Source organism: Pygocentrus nattereri, chromosome 22 (genome assembly GCF_015220715.1).
Source record: "Pygocentrus nattereri isolate fPygNat1 chromosome 22, fPygNat1.pri, whole genome shotgun sequence".
Taxonomy (NCBI): Eukaryota; Metazoa; Chordata; class Actinopteri; order Characiformes; family Serrasalmidae; genus Pygocentrus; species Pygocentrus nattereri.
The window spans coordinates 9,741,602-9,766,783 of record NC_051232.1 but is presented as its reverse complement, the minus strand read 5'-3'; the positions used below and the strand labels follow the sequence as shown (position 1 = coordinate 9,766,783).

Genomic DNA, 25,182 nt, shown 5'->3' with positions numbered 1-25,182 from the left:
CATTCATTGATTAAAGCAGTTCACTTTAGCCAATCAGATCTGATCCACGCACACATTTTGGGCCAGAATATTACCAAACTTACAGAATTTACCGTAAATTTTGTTTCTTTTTAATAGCCAGATACAGAGAACTTTATTAATATAGAATGAGTATCAATACTTGTGTCTGAGTGTGTGTACATGTGTGTTCTGTGTGTTTAATTTATAGCGAAGGCCGTGCAGGAGGGTTGGAAGTTTTTCAGCACCAGTGTTTATTTCATCTCTACTGGACAGAAGACCTGGAGTGAGAGCAGACAGGACTGCAGAGGAAGAGGAGCAGACCTGGTGATCATAAACAGCAGAGAAGAACACGTGAGTGAGAGAGAGAGAGAGTAGAAAAGGGAACTTTCTTCAGCTCATTCTTGTCTCAATTGCAGGAGTTCATCTTTAACACTCTGGGCAGCAGTCGAGCTTGGATTGGTCTGACCGACAGAGAAAGGGAGGGAGTCTGGAAATGGGTGGATGGATCAGCACTGACCACCGGGTAGGAAACTGATTAAGTGGCTAACTGATTAATTCCACCTTCTCAAGTACCAAATGTACCTTCTAGCTGATAAATAAAGGCATCCTAACAGTGAGCACTGATCAGACACTGATTCTGATTCTCTGGATTTCAGGTTCTGGGGTGAAAAAGAACCAAATGATGATAAGAATAATGAGGACTGTGCTGAGATTGTGAAGTTGCCAAATAAGAAGGGCTGGAATGACATTCCATGTTCTATCCAAGAGCAGTGGATCTGTGAGAAAAGCATTTAGTGGTAAAGTGATACTGACTAATAAAATTAGTAAAACTAATGAACTTCTTCAGAAGTCTCTGACCGACTAGATCAGATGCAGTAATGTTGGGTAACGGGTGCAGCAACAGACGTAGGTTAGAACTAAACTCTGCAGGAAAGTAGATCTTCAGGAGGAGAGCTGTGATCACTGATTTACATTTACAGCGTTTAGCAGATCCAGAATGACCTAAAAAGTGCTTTGCTGTCCACTCAGATGATGTATATTAGCTTTAATATGTTAAGAGTCTAAACACACAGTCACTTTTCTTAGTGTCTATAATTGAGTCCTCAGTATGAACTTGGAGCCCTCGTGTCCAGATATTGTTGTGCTAAAGAGGAGGGTCACATGACTGCAGTAACATTTGAGAAGTCTGAGATCCATCAGGGGTCAGTAGGTCAGTTCTGACCATGTGATCCTCTATTGCAGTTAAACCTCCTGAATTTATGATCCAGCATATCATCGCTGTGGCACAAAAACTTTGAGTTGTATTTGTACCTTTGTCAACCATGTTACTTCAGATGACAGAGGCACAATGGGTTAGTCTGCCCTCTGGTGGTAATGTTCAGTCTGTTGTACTTTTCTATGATCTATAGTTCATAATGTCACGATTTTAACAACTTTAACTATTTCTAACCACATCTTTCATAGAAATCAGATTTCAATGTTGCTTCTTTTCTTTTTTATTATAAACATTTTCATAAATTTCCTTCAGAATGTTTGTGTGCAAGGAATTCAAGTAGAGATATGATTATGATCAAAATACAATGAGCAATAAATCATGACCCATCATTTTTACTATAGAAATGTATTCAGTTTCTCTGTTGATGCAGATAATGCAAACCACCAGGAGTCAATAGACACTTTTAATGGGGTCTATGATTTTTTTAAAGTAGGGAGGTACATTAAATGTGACTGTGTTATGGATGAGCAATGGATTAAGTGTTGCTGTCACTAAGCAGCAGCCGCCAAAAGTTACCATGCTGCTGGGCTGCTTCTGCCATAGACCACAGTCTCTGTGTGTCATTTTGTAGTCCTCGTTATGCCCATATTAGGAACTCCGGGTCGCCTCTGTCTTACTCTGTGTTAAATAAAAATGTTCTGAATCTGATTCGTTTTGTCCTGTGTACATTTTTCTCCCGACTACCACTGGAACCTCTGAATTACGAGGTTGTAAAGAGCTATAATACTAATATTGCTACATGAGAGCTGAAGCTACTGTGCATCAATTTGACGTCACTAAGCTAAACGACACTAAGGCCGGCTGATCCGGTGCTCAGACGAGTTGTGCTATCTTATCTAATTGTTCTACACATTGCTGTATAATTTACTAGGCAGGTCAAATAATAAAGGAAAACTAATATGAACTGAATCCAATATGCACAGGGCTACAAACTCAACTCTGAAACTCATAAGAACATAATTGCTTAAGAACATCCTCATAAGTGGGGACACTGCCAGGAGTTGAATTTGGGAAAAACTAAAGGAAAACATTTACATCAAGTTGCTTTCACACTTGTACCATGTGACTCACACATCTCAAAGACCATCACAGTCTCATATATGTGGTCAGCCTCACTATCTAACACAATCTCCTTAATTTAGACCATTAAAACTTACAATTGTGCACAGAGACTCTGCAGTGACTTGCTGACGAGTAGCACAAGCAAATTCATCAGTTCTAACTTATTAGACTTATTAGTTCTGCTCCAGTCTGTCAGAGCAGAATGGAAAAGATTCAGGATATTTATGCAAATTCAGGATTTACTGCAGACAACAGAAGAAATTCAGACAGCAGTGGATGTTTATATGAAGGCATGTATGCCAAGAAGGATGAAGAAAGACATAAAACCAACAACAAAGGAACCTCCAGACCCGCATGCATTATAAATGCTGAGAAAGTGGGCAAAACCTCTCGCTCACATGCAGCAGACCCTCAGTTCAGAGGTAAGTTTGAGTCTTTAATGGGGTTTTTACTTGCCCATTATTACCAATAAAAAGTTTTATCTTCTTTGCAAGACATTCTGAAACAGCCACATGCAGCTGAGTTTGTCACTATGCTGATAAAACAAGTAGAAGTACACCCACCGGCCACTTTATTAGGTACACTTCACTTGTTCAATTGCTTGTTAACACAAATAGCTAATCAGCCAATTACATGGCCACAACTCAGTGCATTTAGGCATGTAGAGGTGCTGCTGAAGTGCAGACCGAGCATCAGTGGTTGTTGGTGCCAGACGGGCTGGTCTGAGTATTTCAGAAACTGCTGATCTACTGGGATTTTCACGCACAACCATCTCTAGGGTTTACAACGGTCTGAAAAAGAGGAAATATCCAGTGAGCGGTCAGTTGTGTGGACGAAAATGCCTTGTTGACATGAGAGGACAGAGGAGAATGGGCAGACTGGTTTGAGATGATAGAAAGGCAACAGGAACTCAAATAACCAACCAAAATCTCTGAGGAACGTTTCCAACACCTTGTTGAAAGTGTGCCACGAAGAATTAAGGCAGTTCTGAAGGCAAAAGGGGGTCCAACCTTTTACTAGCAATGTGTGCCACACATGTGCTCCCTGTATTTAATACTTTGTGCGGCCTGCCTGTGCAATAATAACAGCTCTGAATCTTCTCCTATAATGCTTAAGAGGTTTTAAAGGAGTTTAGTTCAGGGGACTGGGCCATGGCAAAACCCTGATACCGTGGTTAGTATTCCTTTTTTGTGTCGATTTTGAGTTGTGCTTTGGATCATTCTCATTCACATGTCCAAACCATCTCAACCTGGCCTCTCTGGCTTTATCTCCAAACTGCTCCACCTTCACTGTCCCTCTGATTTGCTCATTTCTAATCTTGTCCAGCCTTGTCACTCCCAACAAAAATCTCAGCATCTTCATCTCTGCCACCTCCAGCTCAGCCTCCTGTCTTTTAGACAGAGCCACAGTCTCCAAACCATACATTATAGCAGGACGCACTACTGTCTTGTAAACCTTCCCTTTTACTCTTGCTGCTATCCTTCTGTCACACATCAGCCCTGACACCCGTCTCCACCCACTCCATCCTGCCTGCACCCTCTTCTTCACCTCTTTTCTACACTGTCCATTGCTCTGGATGGTTGACCCAAGATATTTGAAGTCATCCACCTTTACGACCTCTACTCCTTGCATCTTCACCTTTCCACCTGCCTCCCTCTCATTCACACACATGTATTCCGTCTTCTCTCTACTGACCTTCATTCCTCTGCTCTCCAGTGCAAACCTCCACCTCTCCAGATTCACTTCCACCTGCTCTCTACTCTCACCACAGATTACAATGTCATCTGCAAACATCATGGTCCATGGAGCCTCCTGCCTGACCTCATCAGTCAACCTGTCCATCACCATTGCAAACAAGAAGGGGCTCAAAGCTGATCCCTGATGTAACCCTACCTTCACCTTGAAACCATATGTCACTCCAACTGCACACCTCACCACTGTCTCACTATCCTCATACATGTCCTGCACCACCCTAACATACTTTTCAGCTACACCTTACTTCCTCATACAGTACCACAGTTCCTGTCTTGGCACCCTATCATATGCCTTCTCTAGATCCACAAAGCCACAATGTAGCTCCTTCTGACCTTCTCTGTACTTCTCTACCAACACTCTCAATGCAAAAATTGCATCTGTGGTACTCTTTCTGGGCAGGAAACCAAACTGCTGCTCACTGATCTGGACCTCTCGCCTTAGCCTTGCTTCAACAATTCTTTCCCATACCTTCATGGTGTGGCTCATCAACTTTATACCTCTGTAGTTACTGCAGTTCTGCACATCACCCTTGTTCTTAAAAATGGGGACCAGTACACTGCTTCTCCACTCATCAGGCATCCTCTCACTCTCCAGGGTTTTGTTAAACAACCTGGTTAAAAAGTCCACTGCCTTCTCTCCTAAACATCTCCATACCTCCACAGGTATGTCATCTGGACCAACTGCCTTTCCATTCTTCATCCTTTTTAAAGCTGCCCTCACTTCCACCTTACTAATTCTCTGCACTTCATGATCCACTATCTCTCCCCCCGTTGTCCTCCTCTCTCTCGTTTTCCTCATTCATTAGTTCTTCAAAGTAATCCTTCCATCTACTCAACACTGTCTTTACTCCTTCTTTACTGTCCAGCCTCTCATACAGCTCATCATAGGCCTGAGCCTTTGCGTTTACCACCATTCTTTTTGCTATGCGACTAGCCTCACAGTACTCCTGCCTACTTCCTTCATCTCTCTGGTTATCCCACTTTTTCTTAGCTGCCTTCTTCTTCTGAATACTCTCCTGGACTTCCTCATTCCACCACCAACTTTCCTTGTCTTCTTTCCTCTGACCAGACGAAACACCCAACACATTTTTGCCAGTTTCTCTCACCACCTTAGCTGTAGTTTCCCAGTCCTCAGGTAGCTCCTCACTGCCACCAAGGGCCTGTTGCAATTTTTCCCTGAACTGCCTGCAACCATCCTCCTCCTTCAGCTTCCACCCTCTAATCTTTGGCTCTGTCTTCACTCTCTTCCTCTTCATTGTTTTGAAGTGTAAGTGTAAAATGTTCTATATGATATTGATATGATATTGGGCTCTAATATAGATGTAGCTGTTTGCTGTCTGAAAGTACTATCAGAAGGCTCCATATGTTTCAACGGAGCTCTGGCTGAAAAGAAAAGGCTCTGTGTGCGTCGACGGAGCCCGAGTTTGGGGCTCTGGGGTCCCAGGAGAGAGATGGGCCTTTCACTTTAAAATAAGCTGAAGCTATTATAATAGAAACCAGATGTGAACTATACCATAAAGACCAAAACAACCGGGGTATAAATTTCTGCTCCTGAAGAGACTGGGCAGAGAACATTTGGCACGTTTCTCTCCAAGCTGGTTCGCGAAAGCTTGATCCTGACTTCAATCTCTAAATGCAAATAAACTCCTTTTTATGCAAGAGACAGGTGTCACCGCAGAGTTACTTCCTTCATCTTCACAGCATCGCAACAGAAAATAAACTACAGTTTCTAATCTCATTCTACAGACAACCACCCTATGCTGCCTTGCTACACTTTCCCCTGGCACCACTTTACAATCTCCAATCGCCTTTAGGTGGCATCTCCTGCTAACCTCCCTTCACTCTTGTATGTCACCCTGTGTTCTTCCCTCTTCTGAAAATACGTGTTCACCACAGCCATTTCCATTCTCTTTGCAAAATCTACAACCATCTGACCTTCCGCATTTCTGTCTTTCACACCATACATACCCAGCACCTCTTCATCACCTCTGTTCCCTTCACCAATATGTCCATTGAAGTCTGCACCAATCACCAATCTCTCCTCTCTAGGGACACCATCTACCACTTCATCCATCTTACTCCAAAATTCCTCTTTCTCCTCTAACTGACAACCAACCTGTGGTGCATATGAACTGACCACATTCAAAATGACACCATCAACCTCCAACTTCAGGCTCATGATCCTGTCTGACACTCTTTACATCCAGAACACTTTTCCCAAGCTGCTCCTTTAGGATTATCCCTACTCCATTTCTCTTCCTCTCTACACCATGATAGAACAGTTTGAATCCATCTCCAATGTTCCTGGCCTTGCTTTCTTTCCATCTGGTCTCCTGAACACACAGAATATCTACCTTCCTTCTCTCCATCATGTCTGCAAGCTCTCTGCCTTTACCAGTCATTGTCCCTATGTTCAGAATCCCTACTCTAACCTCCAAACTCCTGCCTTTCCTTCTTTCTCGCTGCCTTCTAACCCGCCTTCCTCCTTTCCTCTTTGATGGTCTTCGACCTACAGTAGTCCAATTTCCACCGGCACCCTGCTGGTCAACAGCACCGGAGGCAGTCGTTGTTAACCCGGGCCTCGACCGATCCGGTATGGAAGTCATATCTGTGATCCGCATGATAGTTTTGGTGCAAGTTTTACGCCGGATGCCCTTCCTGACGCAACCCTCACCATTTATCCAGGCTTGGCACCAGACGTACACAAAGTACACCTAATGGCTGGTTTTCACTGCAGATCTTAATGTGTATATTAATAATCTACAACCCCAATTCCAATGAAGTTGGGACATTGTGTAAAACATAAATAAAACCAGAATATGATGATTTGCAAATCCTTTTCAATCTATATTCAACTGAATACACTCGAAAGATGAGATATTTAATGTTCAATCGGATAAACTTTATTGATTTTTGATGTAGAAACAGATGTAGAACTTCCCATAGTAAGGAATATTTCTATGTTGACAAACGATTACATTTAAGTTAAAATACCTATATCTGATGTCCGGATGGGTATATGAATAATTAACCTATGTTGACCACGCTTCTGTATGGTCAAGAGGGGGAATGTTAAATATTATTTTACTTTATTTGCTTTTATTAACTTTGTAACTTCTCTTGAACCTTCTTCCTTTTCCCTTGCTTTTTGTGTTAATCTCATTTGCATTTTGTATATCTCTCTTGGGTGATGTATGGGGGCTGTGGAGAGCAGTCCCCACATAATACCATGCTGTAAAATGCAGTACTATGCAAAAAAAGCATGTCCAGTGTAGAATAAGCAGTGTGCCGATGAAATCCACAGCTATTCTTTCCATCCCGGCACCAGAGCAGAGTGATTGCAATGGATCATCTGACAACTGAGGTTGCGCTTTCATGGTGGCTCTTTCTTCTCTTGGAGTCCAACAGAGCATGTATGTCTAGGTTCCAGCTCGGAGCGTCAGTTCTTATATGTTTCTGTGCTGTCTATTTTGTTCCATGTTGCACTGTGTTGGTCCTGGAGTAACATAATTTCGCTCCACTGTGGACTTGTATACTGATGGAATGCCAATAAAAACTTCTTGATTGGACTGAATGGCTATGGAACGTTGAGATGTTGATCCTTAACATCTCTTCCAGTAACTGTTTGACAGCCCCCACAGTGTTGGCAACTCCTCAGTAAGGAAATCAGCTATTGGCTGTCCTATAAGTTGCTAGACGTCGCTAAATGACGCCATCGCCTAATTTGCATAATGGTCCATTTGCGTGTATTTGAAGCAGTGGAATAAAGGAATAACCTTGTGGGAAAGAAGAAAGTGAGTAAAAAACACCCTGAATATGTTAGAAATACAAATGAGCTCTGAATAAATTAACTTCTTCTGCTGATTCTTCTCTTTTGTTTTTTCCTTTAAAACAGGCCGCCACTTCTCAAAATAACCTCATGACCTCAGAGACATTTTGGCAGAATTTTTTTTTTTCCTTTAAATTTTTTTATTTATATTTACATCCCGCTCTGTAAATAGGGGGCGGGGTCAGTGGCGGCTGTGGGCATGCGCAGTTCATGTGCGGCGTGGGTCTGCTCTGACTGTGAGGCCGAGCACTGTGGGTGCTGTGGGACCCGCTGCTCGCTGAGGACAGTAACTGAAGAACATATGTGTTCACCTCAGAGTCTCCAAAAGTCTCCAAAAATACCAGAAAAAGTCGCTAGATTTGCCGCTAGTCATTTTTTTTAAGTCGCTAGAGGCTCTGAGAAGTCGTTAAATATAGCGACAAAGTCGCTAACCTGCTAACACTGAGGCCCTAGCACTGCAGCTTGATGTACCAGCAAAAACAGAGATAAGTGGCTGTGTTGTGGCTTCATCTTCGTTATAGATAATATTTAGAAGGTGCAGTTTAGTTAAAGGTTCTGATTGTAGTTTGTCTTCTTTCGTTTCACCACCAAACTGCAACTGCACCAGTAATTATTTATTTTTGAAAACTGGTGAGGAAGACATTATTAAATTCTCCCAGCACTGCTCTAGGCATTCCTGTCCAAGGGGGGGAATGGGGCTTGGAGCCCTTGGCTGCAGCCTGATACTTCGCCAAAATTCCAGTGTTGACGCCAAGAAGGGAAACTCAAACACACACAGAAACTCATGGCTTACTTTATTTATTTTAGCTGTTTTCATCATTTTATTTACATAGTTTTCATTGTACATTCGTTATATAATAATCTGTTTGTTGCATAATTATCTGTTGATTCAGCAAATACAGTTCGGTGAATATAACAATAATGATGTCAGGCCAATTTAGAAATGTACTGATTCTGATTCTGAACACCTACGCTTCCTTTGACTCCCATCTCACTGTCTCCCTAAACAGAGACCTCAACATCTCTTGCAGTCTCTTGGGGCAGTCGTGGGCTGGAGGTTAGGGAACCAGCCTTGTGATCGGTTGGGTTTGATCCCCTTGGCCGACAGTACATGACTGAGGTGTCCTTGAGCAAGACACCTAACCCCCAACTGCTCCCGGGCCCCATGGATAGGGCTGCCTACCGCTCCGGGGAAGTGTGCTCACTGTGTATATGTATGTGGGTGTTTCACTGCATGGATCGGTTAAATACGGAGGTCTAATTCCTCCTGTGTGCAAACACAGTTGACTAATGGTTCTGAATTCAATTCAATCTACACTACTTTGGAATCCCGTCTCAGTGCCTCTTCAAACAGAGACCTCAGCTTCCACCATATCTCTGACCCCCATCCAGGGGCAGAAAACGGCCGTCTCCCTCTGTTTTATCGAGCTTATAATAATGACGGCCATTACACTGAATGTGAATTATTTAGACAACAGTAAATTAAGTCGTGGTTTTTCAGATGTGACATTCTTTTATTGGTCCTCTGTCCGTTTTCATGAACTTTCATCAGTGACAAAATCTTAATGACCGATCACAGTTATCTCTGCTTTTGGAATGGCGATAACCAAGACGACGGAACAGCTGAGTTCCAGAAAATAGAACTTGTTCACAAACGCTAAAAGGATCAGAATCTCCAAAAGCAGCTCAAACCGAGCTCTAACTGGTCTATAAACATCTGAGTTACAGCCTGTATGGAGTTTCAGCTTCTGAATGAAGTGATAAAGGTCTTCACACTATTTTCACACTTCCTAAAGAGACAGCAGCCCTGTGTCACTGTTTGCATGATCTGTGAGGAATGAAAGAGGTCACATAACACTTGGCACTCGGCTTGTTTTGGTTTTCGTCTCGTGTGAAGCTGCATCTCCAAAACAGAGAAACTGTCCTTTCTTCTCTTCACAGTTGAAAGCTCTACAGCAGTAGTGTTGCTCAAGTGACTGCAGGGAGCCGGGAACACAACGGAAGCCACGCCAGAAGCAAAAGCACCGCGCTTACCACTGGATCTCTCTCTCTTTAGTAGGCGGCTCCCCCTGGTGGTGGCTCAGCGTATCTTCCCTCGGGTCTGTAATAAATACAGAAGAGACACTACAAAAACACTATGACCCATAGGGTCATAACACTTACATAGTAAACAAACAGATCACAAGTAACAGGAAACTTTTTATAGTAACTTTGTACCGGTCCATGTTCAGAAAGTGACATCAAATACAATGTGACCTTGATGAATGCAGCTGAAATAATGAAATCACTAAAAGTGGTTGATTTGTTTTATTGGGCTGTGGGCTTTTGAAGTCACTAAACTTCTGCCTGCCCCACGTTTTCACTCAGACCTGTTAGATCCTAGTGTCAGTGCGTACTCCTGATGAATGCACAGTCCTGGGTTCGTGACCGTGTCATGACCTGTGGGGTTCAGGCCTATGGTACGCATAGGGCCTTAGGGCTTGCGTCACACAGAGGCCTCAGCTTATGCTTGTGCGTTCATATGGTTAGTTGTAACTGATTGTGACAACGATATCCGATCAGCAATGTTCTAACGCTATCTGTGTTTTGGACTCCATGTACCCGGACGTCATTAGCATCCTTGGGGCTTCATGACTGCTATCTCTCTCTATTGTCCTGTTGCATGATTACACTATGCTCGTGCCATTATTTATGTATGCCTCCCCTTTTCTTCTCGAAGTATATATGCTCTGCTGTTCTGATCAATGAACGGGGAAAGCCTTCTGAGTACATACACTGTCTCTGTGGTCATTTGAGTATTAACTGTATTGTTATTTTAATTTTCCCGTGGCTAAATACTTGTTTGCTTGTCTGATTGTCCACAGTCCTGAGGCACATGATGGAGCAAGGAGTTTTGGGAACTGTATTCTGAGACAGCCGGGTTGGCTGCAGCTGGGCAAGAGGGATGCATGACGTCATCACCCCCAAACTGGGAATTCCCCCATTAGGAATCCAGCACCTGATGGACAGCGTAGACCAGTGTGCCCTCCACCTCCAGCGGTTCCGGGGTTGAACCCCAAGTAGGTTGGCAATGTTTTTCAGCTGTTTGAGGCCATTAGTGATGAGCAGAGCAATATTACATAAAAGTCTTTCTGCAAGTTTCCCCAAAAGACTTCAAAGGGAAAAGTTCCCCGTACCAACTTACTAAATAAACTTCTATTTAACTTACTGATAAATAGATTTACATACTGTACATTTATTTTTGTATGGTACATTTCTATGTGTAATGTTTTCCCATACATTATAAAACATGTATTTTAAAATATATTTGGCTAATATGACAAAATATTCTGAAATACATTTTAGTGCTGGAATGTATGGGCAATATAGGCAGAGCTCAAAGTATGGCCAAGAACCTCTACAGGGGCGCCACACACTTTTTAAATGTTTATTGTATATATCACAGCATGCATTGTGTTCTAAACGTTTGGTTACTGGTGCCGGCTGTGGGATAGTGCTGTTTAGGGTGTGGAAATTTTTGGTGCTGCAGTGTCCTCTGCTGGTGTGTTGTGTTGTGCATCCACTCAGTGAAACTAAAATTCAAACCCTTTTTACTGTGAAATTTAAAATGTTCCCCTCAACCTTGGAGTGTAAATGCAGGTTGGATGTTATTTGCATACATAAACTTAGTTTTCAAAATGTGAAGGATTTGTTTAGGTGACTGAAATAAACACAGAGAAGACACAGACACTCAGTTTTTCTGAGTATATTCGCTTATGTTTGATGCAAATAAGTATCCACCATTTGCTTTAAAGTAAGAGGGTGGGTACGTAGATCGGCCGGTAAATTGAGAGCCTTGCCTTATGGTTCAGCTCTTTCTTTACCACAACAGACCGGTAAAGAGCCCGCATCACTGCTGACCCAGCACCAATCCGCCTGTCAATCTACCGCTCCCTTGTACCATCACTCGTGAACAAGACCCCGAGATACTTAAACTCCTCCACTTGAGGCAAGAGCCTATCCCCGACCCAGAGAGGGCTCTCCACCCTTTCCCGTGTGAGAACCATGGTCTCGGATTTAGAGGTACTGATTCTCATCCCGGCCACTTCACACTCAGCTGCAAACTGACCCAGCGAAAGCAGAAGTTCACGGCCTGATGTCCGTGAACTTCCGTGAACATTGTTTGTACAGGGCCTGAATGGCTCGTAGCAAAGAGCCATGTACCCCATACTCCCGAAGCACCTCCCACAGAATACCCCGGGGAACACAGTCGAATGCCTTCTGAAGATCCACAAAGCACATGTAGACTGGTTGGGCAAACTCCCAAGAACCCTCGAAAAATTCCTTTAATAAAATCATGAGTTTTATTATGAGTTAGGTTATATTATAGACAAGCTTAAGAGAGTAAGAGGAGTCTACACACAATTGGCTACACTTCCTTTTAAAAATGACAATATAAAAAAGATGGACAACAGAACAAAAATTTGTAATTTTACAACTAATGTTGCAGAGTCCAATAATTCTACAAAGTCCAGATATAGTGTTGACTGTGGAGTCCATTGAATTGTAAAGGTAACTGTATATTTAAAGTCTCGAAAAAAATGTTGTATGAGGAATACATGGTAACTTGATGGTTTAGAAAAGAAAATAATTTGTGTTCAGCTAAAATTATTTGTCATTTACCTGTTTTTTGCAGTTACTGCTACAAAACGAAGTGGGCTGGATTTCTCCTGAGTTTTAATCAAGTAAGGAGAACACCTTATTAATCTTTACATAATCCAATTTTTGGCATGTTTAGATTGCATCCAGTTTGATTTGTGATAGTCTGGACAGCAAAAACAACACAGAAAATCCCATTTTTCCATCTCAGTCTGAAAGCTCTGGAGCCTCAAATTGGATTTCAACAAAACCAACAATGACAATGTCAAATCCAGAGTGACAGAAATGATTGTTTGGAGGGCGAGATGATGCGCCTCCATCTCTCCTGCGTTTGAACTGTGCATCACCAGCATAGCTACGTAGATACTGATGCCTATGTTGTTACCACGGGAACCTGTGTAGATAGGCTGGTGATGTCTGATCTGGTGATGTCTATTTGATCTGATTACATGCAGACAGTCACCTCAAAAGATCTGATTTTGGGAAATAAATGGTATTGGTCTGCAGTCGGCACACAGCCTGAATATTAAACAGCCATACCCTACACCTTAAATTACACCATGATCTCACCAAATTTTATCCAGAGTTTAAAGCTGAAGGCTGAAAATTTTTCTAGGTTTTGCTTAATTCACCCTGGCCATCAAATGCTCTCATAATATAATGTGTTTAAACTCTTTCAAGGTGCCTTCCTGGCTCTAACCATGATTTAAGGATTTTTTTTGCAGCTATTGACACTGTATGTAAAACTCTCTGCTGACTTAGAGTGAGATTGAGAAGATTGAGAAGTCATCATTCAAAGTCATCTCAAATTACAAGTAAAAACTAGAAGCTGAAGAGAAAGCTGAATGTGTGATCTGGGTCTCAGCGATAGAAAAGAAGCACAGCAGCTTCAGTGATCTCTCGGGATGCACTTGCGCCCGAATTTGTCCCGTATCCATTCCAGTCAAAAGCAGTGAAATCTCCACACTGCCTTGGTGTAACTTCTGGGAAATGACCTCCTCCACCAATACAGTACTGCAGAAGATTATGTTTATAGTTAATCCTGCATCTTACATGCACTTATGAAATAGTCAAACTTGAGCCTGTTTGTTAACTCACATGTTCTGTATCACAGCCGGTTGGTCTGACTCCAGAGCAGATCGCCATGGCTGCCTTCTCATTGTTAAAGACTCTGAAAGCGATGTATCCAGGCTCAAACTGCTCTGAAAAGGTTCATATAAACTATTTATTGCCTTTAACTGATAACAGTGCTGATGTTTGAGTCTGAGTCTGAATTTGTCTAAATTAATTTAGAACTATTTATTTTAGAGTTATCTATTTTAGGCTTATTTAGTGCAAGCTTTGATAACATTTCTTTTGAACTTTTGAAGCTACATTTTCATTTTTATCATTTTATTTAAGGTAGAAACTGTGAAGTAAAGCAGCATATTGATATTTTCCTGTCTTATCCATCTTCAGTAGTGCGGTTCCTAGCACTATTAGACTATTGACTTACCTCTTACAGTAGGACCATAAAAGTTCCTGGTAGAAGCTTCATTTCCGGTATCATAGACCACTGGGACAGTAGGTCCGTTATCAATATGACAGGACCCTGTTGCATACCTTACTGGGAATTTCTAAAAGAAAAGGGAATGTTCCATGAATATATAGATGTCTACACATCTTGCAACAAGAGTAATAAAAACTTGATTGATCACTACCTCTTCATGATTGATTACGGTTTAATTGATGATGGTTTAATTACACGAGTTTTAATGTAATCAGTCAGAATGGCCGTGTTGTCTGGATCGACTGATCAAAAGTACCACAGTCCATTTGACTATGAAAAGCAAATTGTTCAGGCACTATTTTTGCAGCAGCTCATGCGTCCATCAAGAGTTAAATGTTAAAATAGGCACTTTATGCAGAAGCCAATTTAACCTAGTTTTCCAAATGTAGGTCAGTGTCAATGCAAATACATTAAATAGGTATCCATGGTGCTGTTCACAAAGCCTTAAAGCCTTACATTTGCAAGGTGGTTATTTATACAGAATATTTGCCATGTCATGCTGAATTCTGTACACTCTCATAAAGCAGCTTGTACTTTTTAGTAGAGCCTGATGCTATCACTGAGATGGTACCCCTAAAAGATGCATCTTCATTGCCTTTAGTTAGGGAATGTAATTGTACCATATACCTTATTATTTAAATGACACTGACTACATACACCCTGACTTGATTACAACTTTTAGTATTATTAAAGTTAAATCGAACCGGGCCGGTCCCCTAACCCCCAGCCCACAACTGCCCATTGACCTTCTTCAACTGTTGGCCTGCACTAATGTATTTTTGTTTTATTTTTACAACTTTATTTATCCATCACCTGTTGCTTTACCTTGAATAAGAAGAAAAGATTCCCTCCATGAAGGCTGAGAAAGCGGTTGTCGGTGTGGTAGCGTAAGATAGAAGCAGTGCGCCAAAGGTTTAGCTGAACGTTATTAGGAACATGCCACACTGCCACATTCTGTGCCTCAATGTTGTAATAACCAGGGTTCTGTAAGAAGTGAGAGTGATGGACCGTTAGGGCAGAGCAGATATCCGCAAAGTGTCTTAGAGCAGGGCTGCCAGATTAGGATTCAGCAGAAGAGTCTAATCATAGAACAGGAAAGAACGCCAGCGCTAGTCTTTCTGTAAACACCCACTGTATTTATCTTTTATTCTTTAGGTGTTACAGATTAAAGTACCATGTCTCACCTTGTAGTCGTCACTGGTAGCAGCCTCTGCAGATCCAAATGTGACTCGATTAGCCCACGTTCCATCTCCTTCTGGAAGGTTACTGTTACTGCCTTGCTGACTCGACCAACGATCACCTAAAGTGCATTTCCCATACATGTTGTTCTCGTGCACACTGGCCACCAGCGTCCAGCCACCCCCATCAGTGGTCATATCACAGTAGGTCTGGTAGACCACCCCGTTCTCCGTTGAAAGATAGTACAGGCCATCTAGTTATGTCCAAACAATACTGATTCATTGGACGAAAGTACCTTGATGCACTTTGTTTGGGAAATGTCAGAGTTAAGCAACGGCAGTCTTACCTTCAAGGATTTCATACTTGTCTCTGAGTTCCTTGCAGCTTCGAGCAACATATCTAATCTTCTCAAGAAGTTTCTGTACCTCAACATTGGAGTAAGTGCTCTTAAGGTCAATACTTGGAGCCTGTGTTTCCTGAATGACATACGCTTCGCTCACTGTAACAGTAAAAGCACAACAGGTGGTATAGTGTAGTTGGTAACCACTATTCTTCATGGCAGTTCACTGCCTCCATAACATGATTCATTTCTAAGTCACTTTGGTAAATAAATAAGAATGTAAGGACAGTTAAAACACATCCTGTTACATTCTGGTTTAATTAGCAACTTTAATGACAAATAACGTTTCCTAGTTTGCTTTCATAATTTGGATTTTGATCCTTGATTTTAATTAAAAGGTTTAGATTATACTTTGTATCTTAGTTGTGGAGGTGGAGTTTACTTACATGATTCAAGTTCACAGAGGTGCAGGTTCACCAAGAGACATATCAACAGAAATCCCATAGACAGCATGCTTGCAAAAAGACTACCTGTATGGTCCAACAAGATGCTGAGTTGAATTGCCGTCTTTGAGAAGTCAAGCTTATATAAGGTGTCACCTTATCACGTGCAGTTTTGACAGTAATCTTAAAGAAGTAATAAAATATATAGCAAACATTTTGTAAGATAAAACTAGTGGGTAATTTATGGTCATGAGCTAAATAAGTAACTAAAATATCACTTGTTCAGCTGGGTGCACTCCCCAACACCAAAGTCTCACCGAGGAGGGAGTAGAAGAGTGGAGGTGAAAGATCACGGATACTGGAGGTAAGAGTTCTTTAGGGTTGGGATAGCTACTAAAAAATGAGTAGGTTCACTACTTTTTAGCTACTTTCCCAAACTTTGTAGCTGCTACAATTTAGCTACTCCAGAAAGAGTAGTGGCTACTTTTTAGGTACTTTCAAAGCGAGATTGTCAGAATGTCTGTGAATCTCCACCTGACACACCAAACAGGCCAGACTGACCGTGTGAACAAGACACTGCATTTAATCCTGAGCCAGAAAGAAGCACACAACTGAAAAGCTGCAAATGTACAAGATCACCAAAAAGTGTAACCAACAATCAGACTTACACACTCAAAGGCACGATATCCAACAAAAATTAAGACTAAATGCAAAGTCAAACATTCCAGGTTTTTCCTAACAGAAATAACTGGATACAACCCAGAGAATTATGTGAAAAGCTCTGTCAACTGTTGAAATAAAACTGCTCCAATTTAAACATTTCAGCAAGATACTTGCTGATGTGGTGGTGGTGTGTTAGTGTGTGTTGCGCTGGTGTGAGTGGATCAGCCACAGCAGTGCTGCAGGAGTTTTTAAACACCTCAGTGTCGCTGCTGGACCGAGAATAGTCCACCAACCAAAAACATCCAGCCAACAGCGTCCTGTGGGCGGCGTCCTGTGGGCAGCATCCTGTGGGCACTGATGAAGGACTAGAGGATGACCAACACAAACTGTGCAGCAGCAGATGAGCTGTTGTCTCTGACTTTACATCTACAAGGTGGACCGACAAGGTAGGAGTGTCTAATAGAGTGGACAGTGAGTGGACACAGTGTTTAAAACCTCCAGCAGCACTGCTATGTCTGATCCACTCACACCAGCACAACACACACTAACACACCACCACCATGTCAGTGTTACTGCAGTGCTGAGAATGACCCACCACCAAATAGTACCTGCTCTGTGAGGGTCCATGGGGGTCCTGACCACTGAAGAACAGGGTAACAGAGTATCAGAGAAACAGATGGACTACAGTCTGTAACTGTAGAACTACAGAGTGCAGCTATACAGTAAGTGGAGCCAATAAGATGGACAATGAATGCTGAACACTGACGTGCAAACTGCTGGTCACCATAGCAACGCAGATAACAAAACGGAAAATGAATGGACTCATTTACATTTAAAATCACTCAGCTGGTTTCCTGATACGTTTAATCTGCAGCAACTTGCGAAACTGAAATCAGCTTCTCTTTTTCCTGCTTCTCGTTCCAATTCTCCTGTTCCACCTTAAAGCTCAGATGGGAAAACAGGCAGAAAATGTCGTGCCTCCCAAGGTGGTTTAATCTTTGCTGAAAGGAGAAAAACGGCTCTTCCTAGCATTTCAATTGGCATATTGTTTCTATGTCCCAATGTAGCTGATTCTTCCCCAGTGAGTTTCTGGGGCCATGTAGTGTACCTGAGGTGAGGCGTTCCCGACGTTCCCACTGTTAAATAGCAACCCTCATAGCATGATTTGCATTTTCATTAATTGAAAAAACTCAAACAGAGTAAAGCAGCTGGACTTTTCCCACATTGGGTGAAACACTGATGTTGCTCTAGTTTAAACTCTGACATTTCAAGCCTGTAATGAGCTTTATTGTGTTTTAGTGTTTCAGTAAATCCTTCAGTAAATTCTTCAACTTGAAGCCTCAGTCTAAGATAAGACAAGATAATCCTTTATTAGTCCCACAGCGGGAAATTCACAGTATTACAGCAGCAGCAGAGTAACAGAAGTAAGGCACTCAGTAATAGAAACGGGAAACAGTATAAACCTAATCAACATTATAAATAATAAAAATTAAAGCTAAATCTCGACTATTTACAGGAAAATAAGGATAATAATAAAATAAAAAAAGAGTTGCATAGATTGCACTGTATTGCACTTAGCATATTACACAATGAAGAATGTTCGCATTCTGAATGTAAGTGTATATTGTGTGTGTGTGTGTGTGGTCTACGGGGAGCAGTGCTGGTTGTACAGTCTCACAGCAGCAGTAAGGAAAGACCTGCGATAGCGCTCCTTCACACGCTTGGGGTAAAGGAGCCGTCACTGAAGGACCTGAGATGGCGCTCCTTCACATGCTTGGGGTGAAGGAGCCGGTCACTGAAGGACCTGAGATAGCGCTCCTTCACATGCTTGGGGTGAAGGAGCCGGTCACTGAAGGACCTGAGATAGCGCTCCTTCACACGCTTGGGGTAAAGGAGCCGTCACTGAAGGACCTGAGATGGCGCTCCTTCACTCGCTTGGGGTAAAGGAGTCGTCACTGAAGGACCTGAGATGGCGCTCCTTCACATGCTTGGGGTAAAAGAGCACTGAAGGACCTGCGATAGCGCTCCTTCACACGCTTGGGGTAAAGGAGCCGTCACTGAAGGACCTGCGATAGCGCTCCTTCACACGCTTGGGGTAAAGGAGCCGTCACTGAAGGACCTGAGATGGCGCTCCTTCACTCGCTTGGGGTAAAGGAGTCGTCACTGAAGGACCTGCGATGGCGCTCCTTCACATGCTTGGGGTAAAAGAGCACTGAAGGACCTGCGATAGCGCTCCTTCACACGCTTGGGGTAAAGGAGCCGTCACTGAAGGACCTGCGATAGCGCTCCTTCACACGCTTGGGGTAAAGGAGCCGTCACTGAAGGACCTGCGATAGCGCTCCTTCACACGCTTGGGGTAAAGGAGCCGTCACTGAAGGACCTGCGATAGCGCTCCTTCACACGCTTGGGGTAAAGGAGCCGTCACTGAAGGACCTGCGATAGCGCTCCTTCACACGCTTGGGGTAAAGGAGCCGTCACTGAAGGACCTGCGATAGCGCTCCTTCACACGCTTGGGGTAAAGGAGCCGTCACTGAAGGACCTGCGATAGCGCTCCTTCACACGCTTGGGGTAAAGGAGCCGTTACTGAAGGACCTGCGATAGCGCTCCTTCACACGCTTGGGGTAAAGGAGCCGTCACTGTAGGACCTGCGATAGCGCTCCTTCACACGCTTGGGGTAAAGGAGCCGTCACTGAAGGACGTGCGATAGCGCTCCTTCACACGCTTGGGGTAAAGGAGCCGGTCACTGAAGGACCTGCGATAGCGCTCCTTCACACGCTTGGGATGGAGGAGTCGGTCACTGAAGGACCTGCGATAGCGCTCCTTCACACGCTTGGGGTAAAGAAGCCGTCACTGAAGGAACTGCACAGTGCTGCCAGAGTCTCCCGCATGGAGTGGGAGTCGTTCTCCAGCTTTGTTCAGCATCCTCCTTTCTCCCACCTCCTGCACTGGGTCTAGAGGAGCTCCCGGGACCGAGCCAGCCCTCCTGATCAGTTTGTCCCGTTTCTTCCTGTCTGCAGTGGAGATGCTGCCGCCCCAGCAGACCACTCCATAGAAGATGGCTGATGCCACCACTGTATCAAAAAAGGTCCTCAGGAGTGGCCCCTGCACTCCAAATGACCTCAGTCTCCTGAGCAGGTAGAGTCTGCTCTCTCCTCTCCTGTAAAGTGCAGCTGTGTTGTCTGACCAGTCCAGTTTACAGTTAAGGTGCACACCCAGGCACTTATAGGAGTCCAGTCTTTCACTGTCCTTTCCCTGGATGTTCACTGCTGGAGGGGGATGTGTGCGCCTGCGGAAATCCACCACCAGTTCTTTGGTCTTCCAAAAGGCATTGGCATTGATCTGTAGGTGATAAAACCTGGAGGAGGCTTTAGTCCAGTGCGCTTCACTTTACTCAGAGCGGACTAATACAGCTTATGAGCTCTTATAATGTGTTACTTATAATGCATTATGTTAACAATTCATAATACATAATAAGCATGGCTATACTGTGTAATGCTTTTTTATTATATTTATAGCCATGTCTATAATGCCTTATGAATGCATTATAACATGTCATGATTTACGTGTGTTTATAGATGCTTACAAAGGTGACATTACTAGAAAGTGTTACCACATTTTCTGTATTGGCAATGCATTATTAACAGTCGTGGTCCTTGCCCAGGGGTGAAGAGTACGACCATTGTACTCTACACCCCTGAGCGTGTATAGCTGGTTATCAAAGCACACTAACTGCAGAGTCATAAACGCTAACTTTGCTCTTACACCTGAGCTAACAAGTGCAATGAGCTCGCCTGACGTGTTCTTGAGAAATCACCAGGTGTTTATTTTGGCATGTTTACCCCCACACCCCTTCCCTTATAGAATGTGGCGGTTGTGGGGATTTTTTGAAGAAATATGTCCTTAAATCACCTTTTAATAAAGGTTTTGTAATAATCATTACCTTAGAAATGATTAAAGACAGAGTTATGAGCATAAAACAGAGACAGACAGGCCTATAAGCATTTCACTGATGCAGGCAGACAGGGACTGGAACAGCAGGCCCAAAACTTCCAAATATGGATTTTCTGTGAAGTGTATCAGGCTTGATAAAATGTTATATATGATATTCATATGATATTGGGCTTTAATATACATCTAGCTGTTTGCTGTCTGAAAGGACTATCAGACAGCTCCATGGGTTTCACTGGAGCTCTGGCTGAAAAGGGTTCTGTTTGTGTCGATGGAGCCTGAGCCAGGGGGCCCTAGTTTCAGGTCCCAGGAGAGAGTTGGGCCTCTCTGTCTTTCTAGAAGCTGAGGCCATAATAACAAAATCCAGACGTAAGCCATACAGCCATACCATAAGATATTGTCACGTGTTAATGTATGGATTTTGCGTTATGTGTGTGCGTAAATTTTGCCTTAAAAAGCTGAAGCATCTCGGACTTCAGAGAGAGATTCCACATTGGCTCCTGGGTCTCTGCAACAAGGGCTTTTAGTGCTATCTTTAATTTGAATATAAAGTTGATCATGTTTAAATCCAGATAGTGTCTACAGAGCTTTCATCATCCCACCTACACAACTGAGAATTAACAACATCTGCTCCAGGAGCAGACAGTACAGGCTATGAAAAAAAATCTTTGACAGTGAGTGCACCTGGCCAAGGAGCCGTGAGAAGTGTTGCCCATTCAGCGAAAACAAGCCTGGAGTCAGCAAAATAGATAAGAACTGGTAGAAACTAGCCCATCAATAAAAACTAATGAGGAGAGCACCCAACACTTGGTTAAGATGACCTCATGTGCCAGGATAAGGGAATTATATAAAATATAGGAAACAAGGGTTCCTAAGAAAGCTAGAAGAACAGTTCTGTTGATTGGTGATTGCAGGATGTATCAAGAATACGTGGAGCAATGATCTCATCCCAGGGAGGGTGATGGTTTTGCTCATAAGTGGTATAAAATGAATGGTTTTTGAAGTGTCTACATTTTGGCTTTCGGGCGCCAACTTGTCCCATTGGAACTAATAAAGACGCCTTCTCTTCCCTTCGAACCGAACCTGTGGCTGAAGTTTGGTTTTTCATCTGACTTTGTTTTTTTTTGCAAGATTGATTTTTCACTTTTCTTTAACTTTTGCAAGAACTCTTTAACTTTTTTCAACTATTTTACTTTGTCAAATTGCTACTCTTTTCAAATTAGAAAACCGATTAAATGAAAAGTAAAACTCTGATTTGACTTTAATTAATTAGTGATGTTTTTTCACATCGTCCGGAACTTCGGAGCGGAGGACGGAGAGCTCTTTTGGTCCCGACACTGTGTTGCAATATCTCCACGCATGCTAAGCTACTTCATAGGGTTCTCTCTGTCATTTCTAGTGTTGGGTAGTTTACCACAGCATAACGAAGGTAGAACATTAACTGAAACATTTGTCTGTTCAGCCCCGTCTCCTCCCTGTCCTGTACCGCAGTATCATTGAGCCAGTTTGTCTGTATGGTGCCCTCTGTTTTTTTCACAATGCTTTCACTTTCTAATAGGAATAAACTCAAACATAGCGAAACTTGTCTGCAAACTCATTAGTAATCTCAATCAACGGCTGTTGTGTCCCCTCATCCCTGGTCATACATGATCCAGCCACTCCACCAGCAATTTGTCCACAGACCTTTTGAGCATTACATAGGGAACCCCTCCCCACACACACACCCCCCCAACCATGACATAAAATGGATTCGTGTTAGTTCATGTCTTTTTTTGCTTCTATTATATGTGCAACTACTATATTAGGAAGGTCTATGAAGGGTGAGTCACAGTCAGTTCTTGAGTCTGAGGTGATTAAGATTAAGTTTCAAATCTCTGAGATGTGAGTCTGGGTTGAGTCTCAAGTCTCTTAAGATGTAAGTCTGAGTTGAGTCTGTCTCTGAGGTGTGAGTCTGAGTTGAGTCTGTCTCTGAGATGTGAGTCTGGGTTGAGTTTCAAGTCTCTTAAGATGTGAGTCTGGGTTGAGGCTCAATCTTTAAGGTGTGAGTCTGAGTTGAGTCTGTCTCTGAGATGTGAGTCTGGATTGAGTCTCAAGTCTCTTGAGATGTGAGTCTGAGTTGAGTCTCAAATCTCTGAGATGTGAGTCTGGGTTGATTCTCAAGTCTCTGAGATGTGAGTCTGGGTTGAGTTGGTGTCTGAGATGTGAGTCTGAGTTGAGTTAGTCTCTGAGATGTGAGTCTGAGTTGAGTCTCAAGTCTCTGAGATGTGAGTCTGAGTTGAGTCTCAAGTCTCTGAGATGTGAGTCTGGGTTGCGTCTCAAGTCTCTGAGATGTGAGTCTGGGTTGAGTCGGTGTCTGAGATGTGAGTCTGGGTTGATTCTCAAGTCTCTGAGATGTGAGTCTGGGTTGAGTTGGTGTCTGAGATGTGAGTCTGAGTTGAGTTGGTCTCTGAGATGTGAGTCTGAGTTGAGTCTCAAGTCTCTGAGATGTGAGTCTGGGTTGATTCTCAAGTCTCTGAGATGTGAGTCTGGGTTGAGTCGGTGTCTGAGATGTGAGTCTGGGTTGAGGCTCAAGTCTCTGAGGTGTGAGTCTGAGTTGAGTTGGTCTCTGAGATGTAAGTCTGAGTTGAGTCTCAAGTCTCTGAGATGCAAGTCAGAGTCGATTCTCAAGTCTGTGAAGTGTCAGTTCTTGAGTGAAGTGAAGTCAGTTCTTGAGTCTCTGAGGTGCGAGCCTGAGGTTACATTTCAAGTCTCTGAGATGTGAGTCTGACATGAGTCTCCAGTCTCTGAGGTCAGTCTTTCAGGTAATAGCTTCTGGTATATGGGCACCTACTGTATTAGGAAGGTGCTATTCTATACTAACTTTTCTTGTTTTAATGATTTTGTTTACACATCAATGATCAATGCTGAATTGAACTGGGCTGAGCCCTGGATCTTTACACGGCCAGCCAGACCAACACCGCCCCACCCTGATGCAGATACCCGGTTCCAGCTCCAGAACCACAGGCCAACACCATGGACAGGTAGATGGGAGGATAGATTTGAGACGCGCAGAAACATCCTGACCTCATCTCTCACTAACAAACGTCACAGACTCACAAAAGCCGAAGAACTAATACTTCTTCACTCTGTAGTCGGTTCTTTAGGACGGTGGTTCTATGTATGTGGTCAATGACTGTGATTTTGAAAATGACCATTTTAAAAGTCTGGTTTAAAAGGCATGGTGTGCATTTTATAGCTTATATGCAGTTCATGTTAATCAAACCTTTTAACTGTCCAATTTCAGTTATTAAAACACATTGTCTTGGTTCTCCTGAGTTCAGACCACCTCACACGGTAAACTGAACTGTTCTGACCACGTTTGAGCACTAGAGCACCAGAGAACTTCTAGTGAGGAGAATTTCCAGTCTGCAATGTCTTCTGGTTTTCTCAAATGCTAGAGGGCGCTCCTGAGCAAGTCCAAAATGAATGGGTTAATATGGAGCATTTGAGCAAAATCACAGTTTATAAATGCTAAATGTTTTATGTAAGAGAATACAATCATTTCCTGAGCAGCGTAAATCATTTCAACACCGCTGTTATGTTTTTAAGAGCTTTTAAACTCGAGCTATAGGAGATTAAAACAGCGCCTCATGTATGTTCATGACGTCAGTGAGCGCGAACAGCCAATGAGTCAATCAGTCATCCCGCTCTAGCAGTAAAGCCCCGCTTCCTGCTGCCCTAAACCCGTTTGCGGTAGAAAAAAGAAAATATTTAGGTGTATTAGGTGTTATTCATGTAGTGGACTGGGGTTCAGTGCCCCGCCTGGGTAACCGTAGCACACTATACCAATAAGAGTCCTTGGGAAAGACTCCCAACACCACCTTCACCCACTTGCGTAAAATTATCAAATTGTAAGTCGCTCTGGATAAGAGCGTCAGCCAAATGCTGCTGATTAGTAGTCCTGTTTTTTGATATAATAGGGGAAATAGGAAGTGGCCAGGTTCCTAATAATCTGACTCCGATTGCACCATCAAGGTCACTGGGGGTCCTCTTTATGATGCAATATCCCGGGCCCATCCTTTCAGAAAGCATGTCAAAATAAAAGTCCTTTGATTTTGGTCATGCTGCCTGACATTTGAGGAAGTAAGAAATTGTGTTTCAGTGAATTGAGCGCTTTAAAAGTTGCCTTATTTTGCAACATGGCTTTTATTTTTAAAGTTAAGTCAAACATAAAATCATGGCAAACTATTTTATTTCAAATTTTATAACTAAATTACCCTTTTTGGTCGTTTTTTTAGATTTCTGAAGGTAAAAAGAATGAATTTGATATGGAAAATCTTTTTCACATTAAAGAGGTATTTTTGAATAATTTAATGTCATGTATTTATTCAATTATTTTTGAACTTTGACACAAACAACACATGATGTACGGTCATGTCAATATCCCTAGAACCGTGAACATTCGAAGAAACGTTTGCATGCTTAAATGGTTCTTTGTATGGTGAAGACGTTCTTCAGGTTG

General features: G+C 42.8%; 1 protein-coding gene and 1 pseudogene across 1 annotated transcript; one reads left to right on the top strand and one right to left on the bottom strand.

The window, feature by feature from the left end:
• The window catches only part of LOC108411546, a 43,878-nt pseudogene extending 42,377 nt beyond the window's left edge, over positions 1-1,501 (top strand).
• A 10,749-nt stretch (positions 1,502-12,250) lies between these two features.
• itln1 (intelectin 1) lies at positions 12,251-16,232 on the bottom strand. Its single transcript, XM_017683180.2, has 7 exons — positions 16,074-16,232; positions 15,634-15,786; positions 15,293-15,540; positions 14,934-15,092; positions 14,055-14,175; positions 13,658-13,761; positions 12,251-13,573 (listed from the first exon to the last, which is right to left on the bottom strand). Exons 1-7 carry the CDS (start codon positions 16,138-16,140, stop codon positions 13,421-13,423), a joined length of 1,005 nt encoding a protein of 334 aa, XP_017538669.1. The 5' UTR covers positions 16,141-16,232; the 3' UTR covers positions 12,251-13,420.
• Positions 16,233-25,182: the final 8,950 nt, after the last annotated feature.

Excerpts from the sequence above, each read along its gene's own strand:
- itln1 (XM_017683180.2), bottom strand. The coding sequence starts at position 16,140 with ATGCTGTCTATGGGATTTCTGTTGATATGTCTCTTGGTGAACCTGCAC. Across the intron at positions 15,787-16,073 it reads CCTCTGTGAACTTGAATCAT|TGAGCGAAGCGTATGTCATT; the intron begins GTAAGTAAACTC and ends TTACTGTTACAG. Across the intron at positions 15,093-15,292 it reads CTACCAGTGACGACTACAAG|AACCCTGGTTATTACAACAT; the intron begins GTGAGACATGGT and ends CACTTCTTACAG.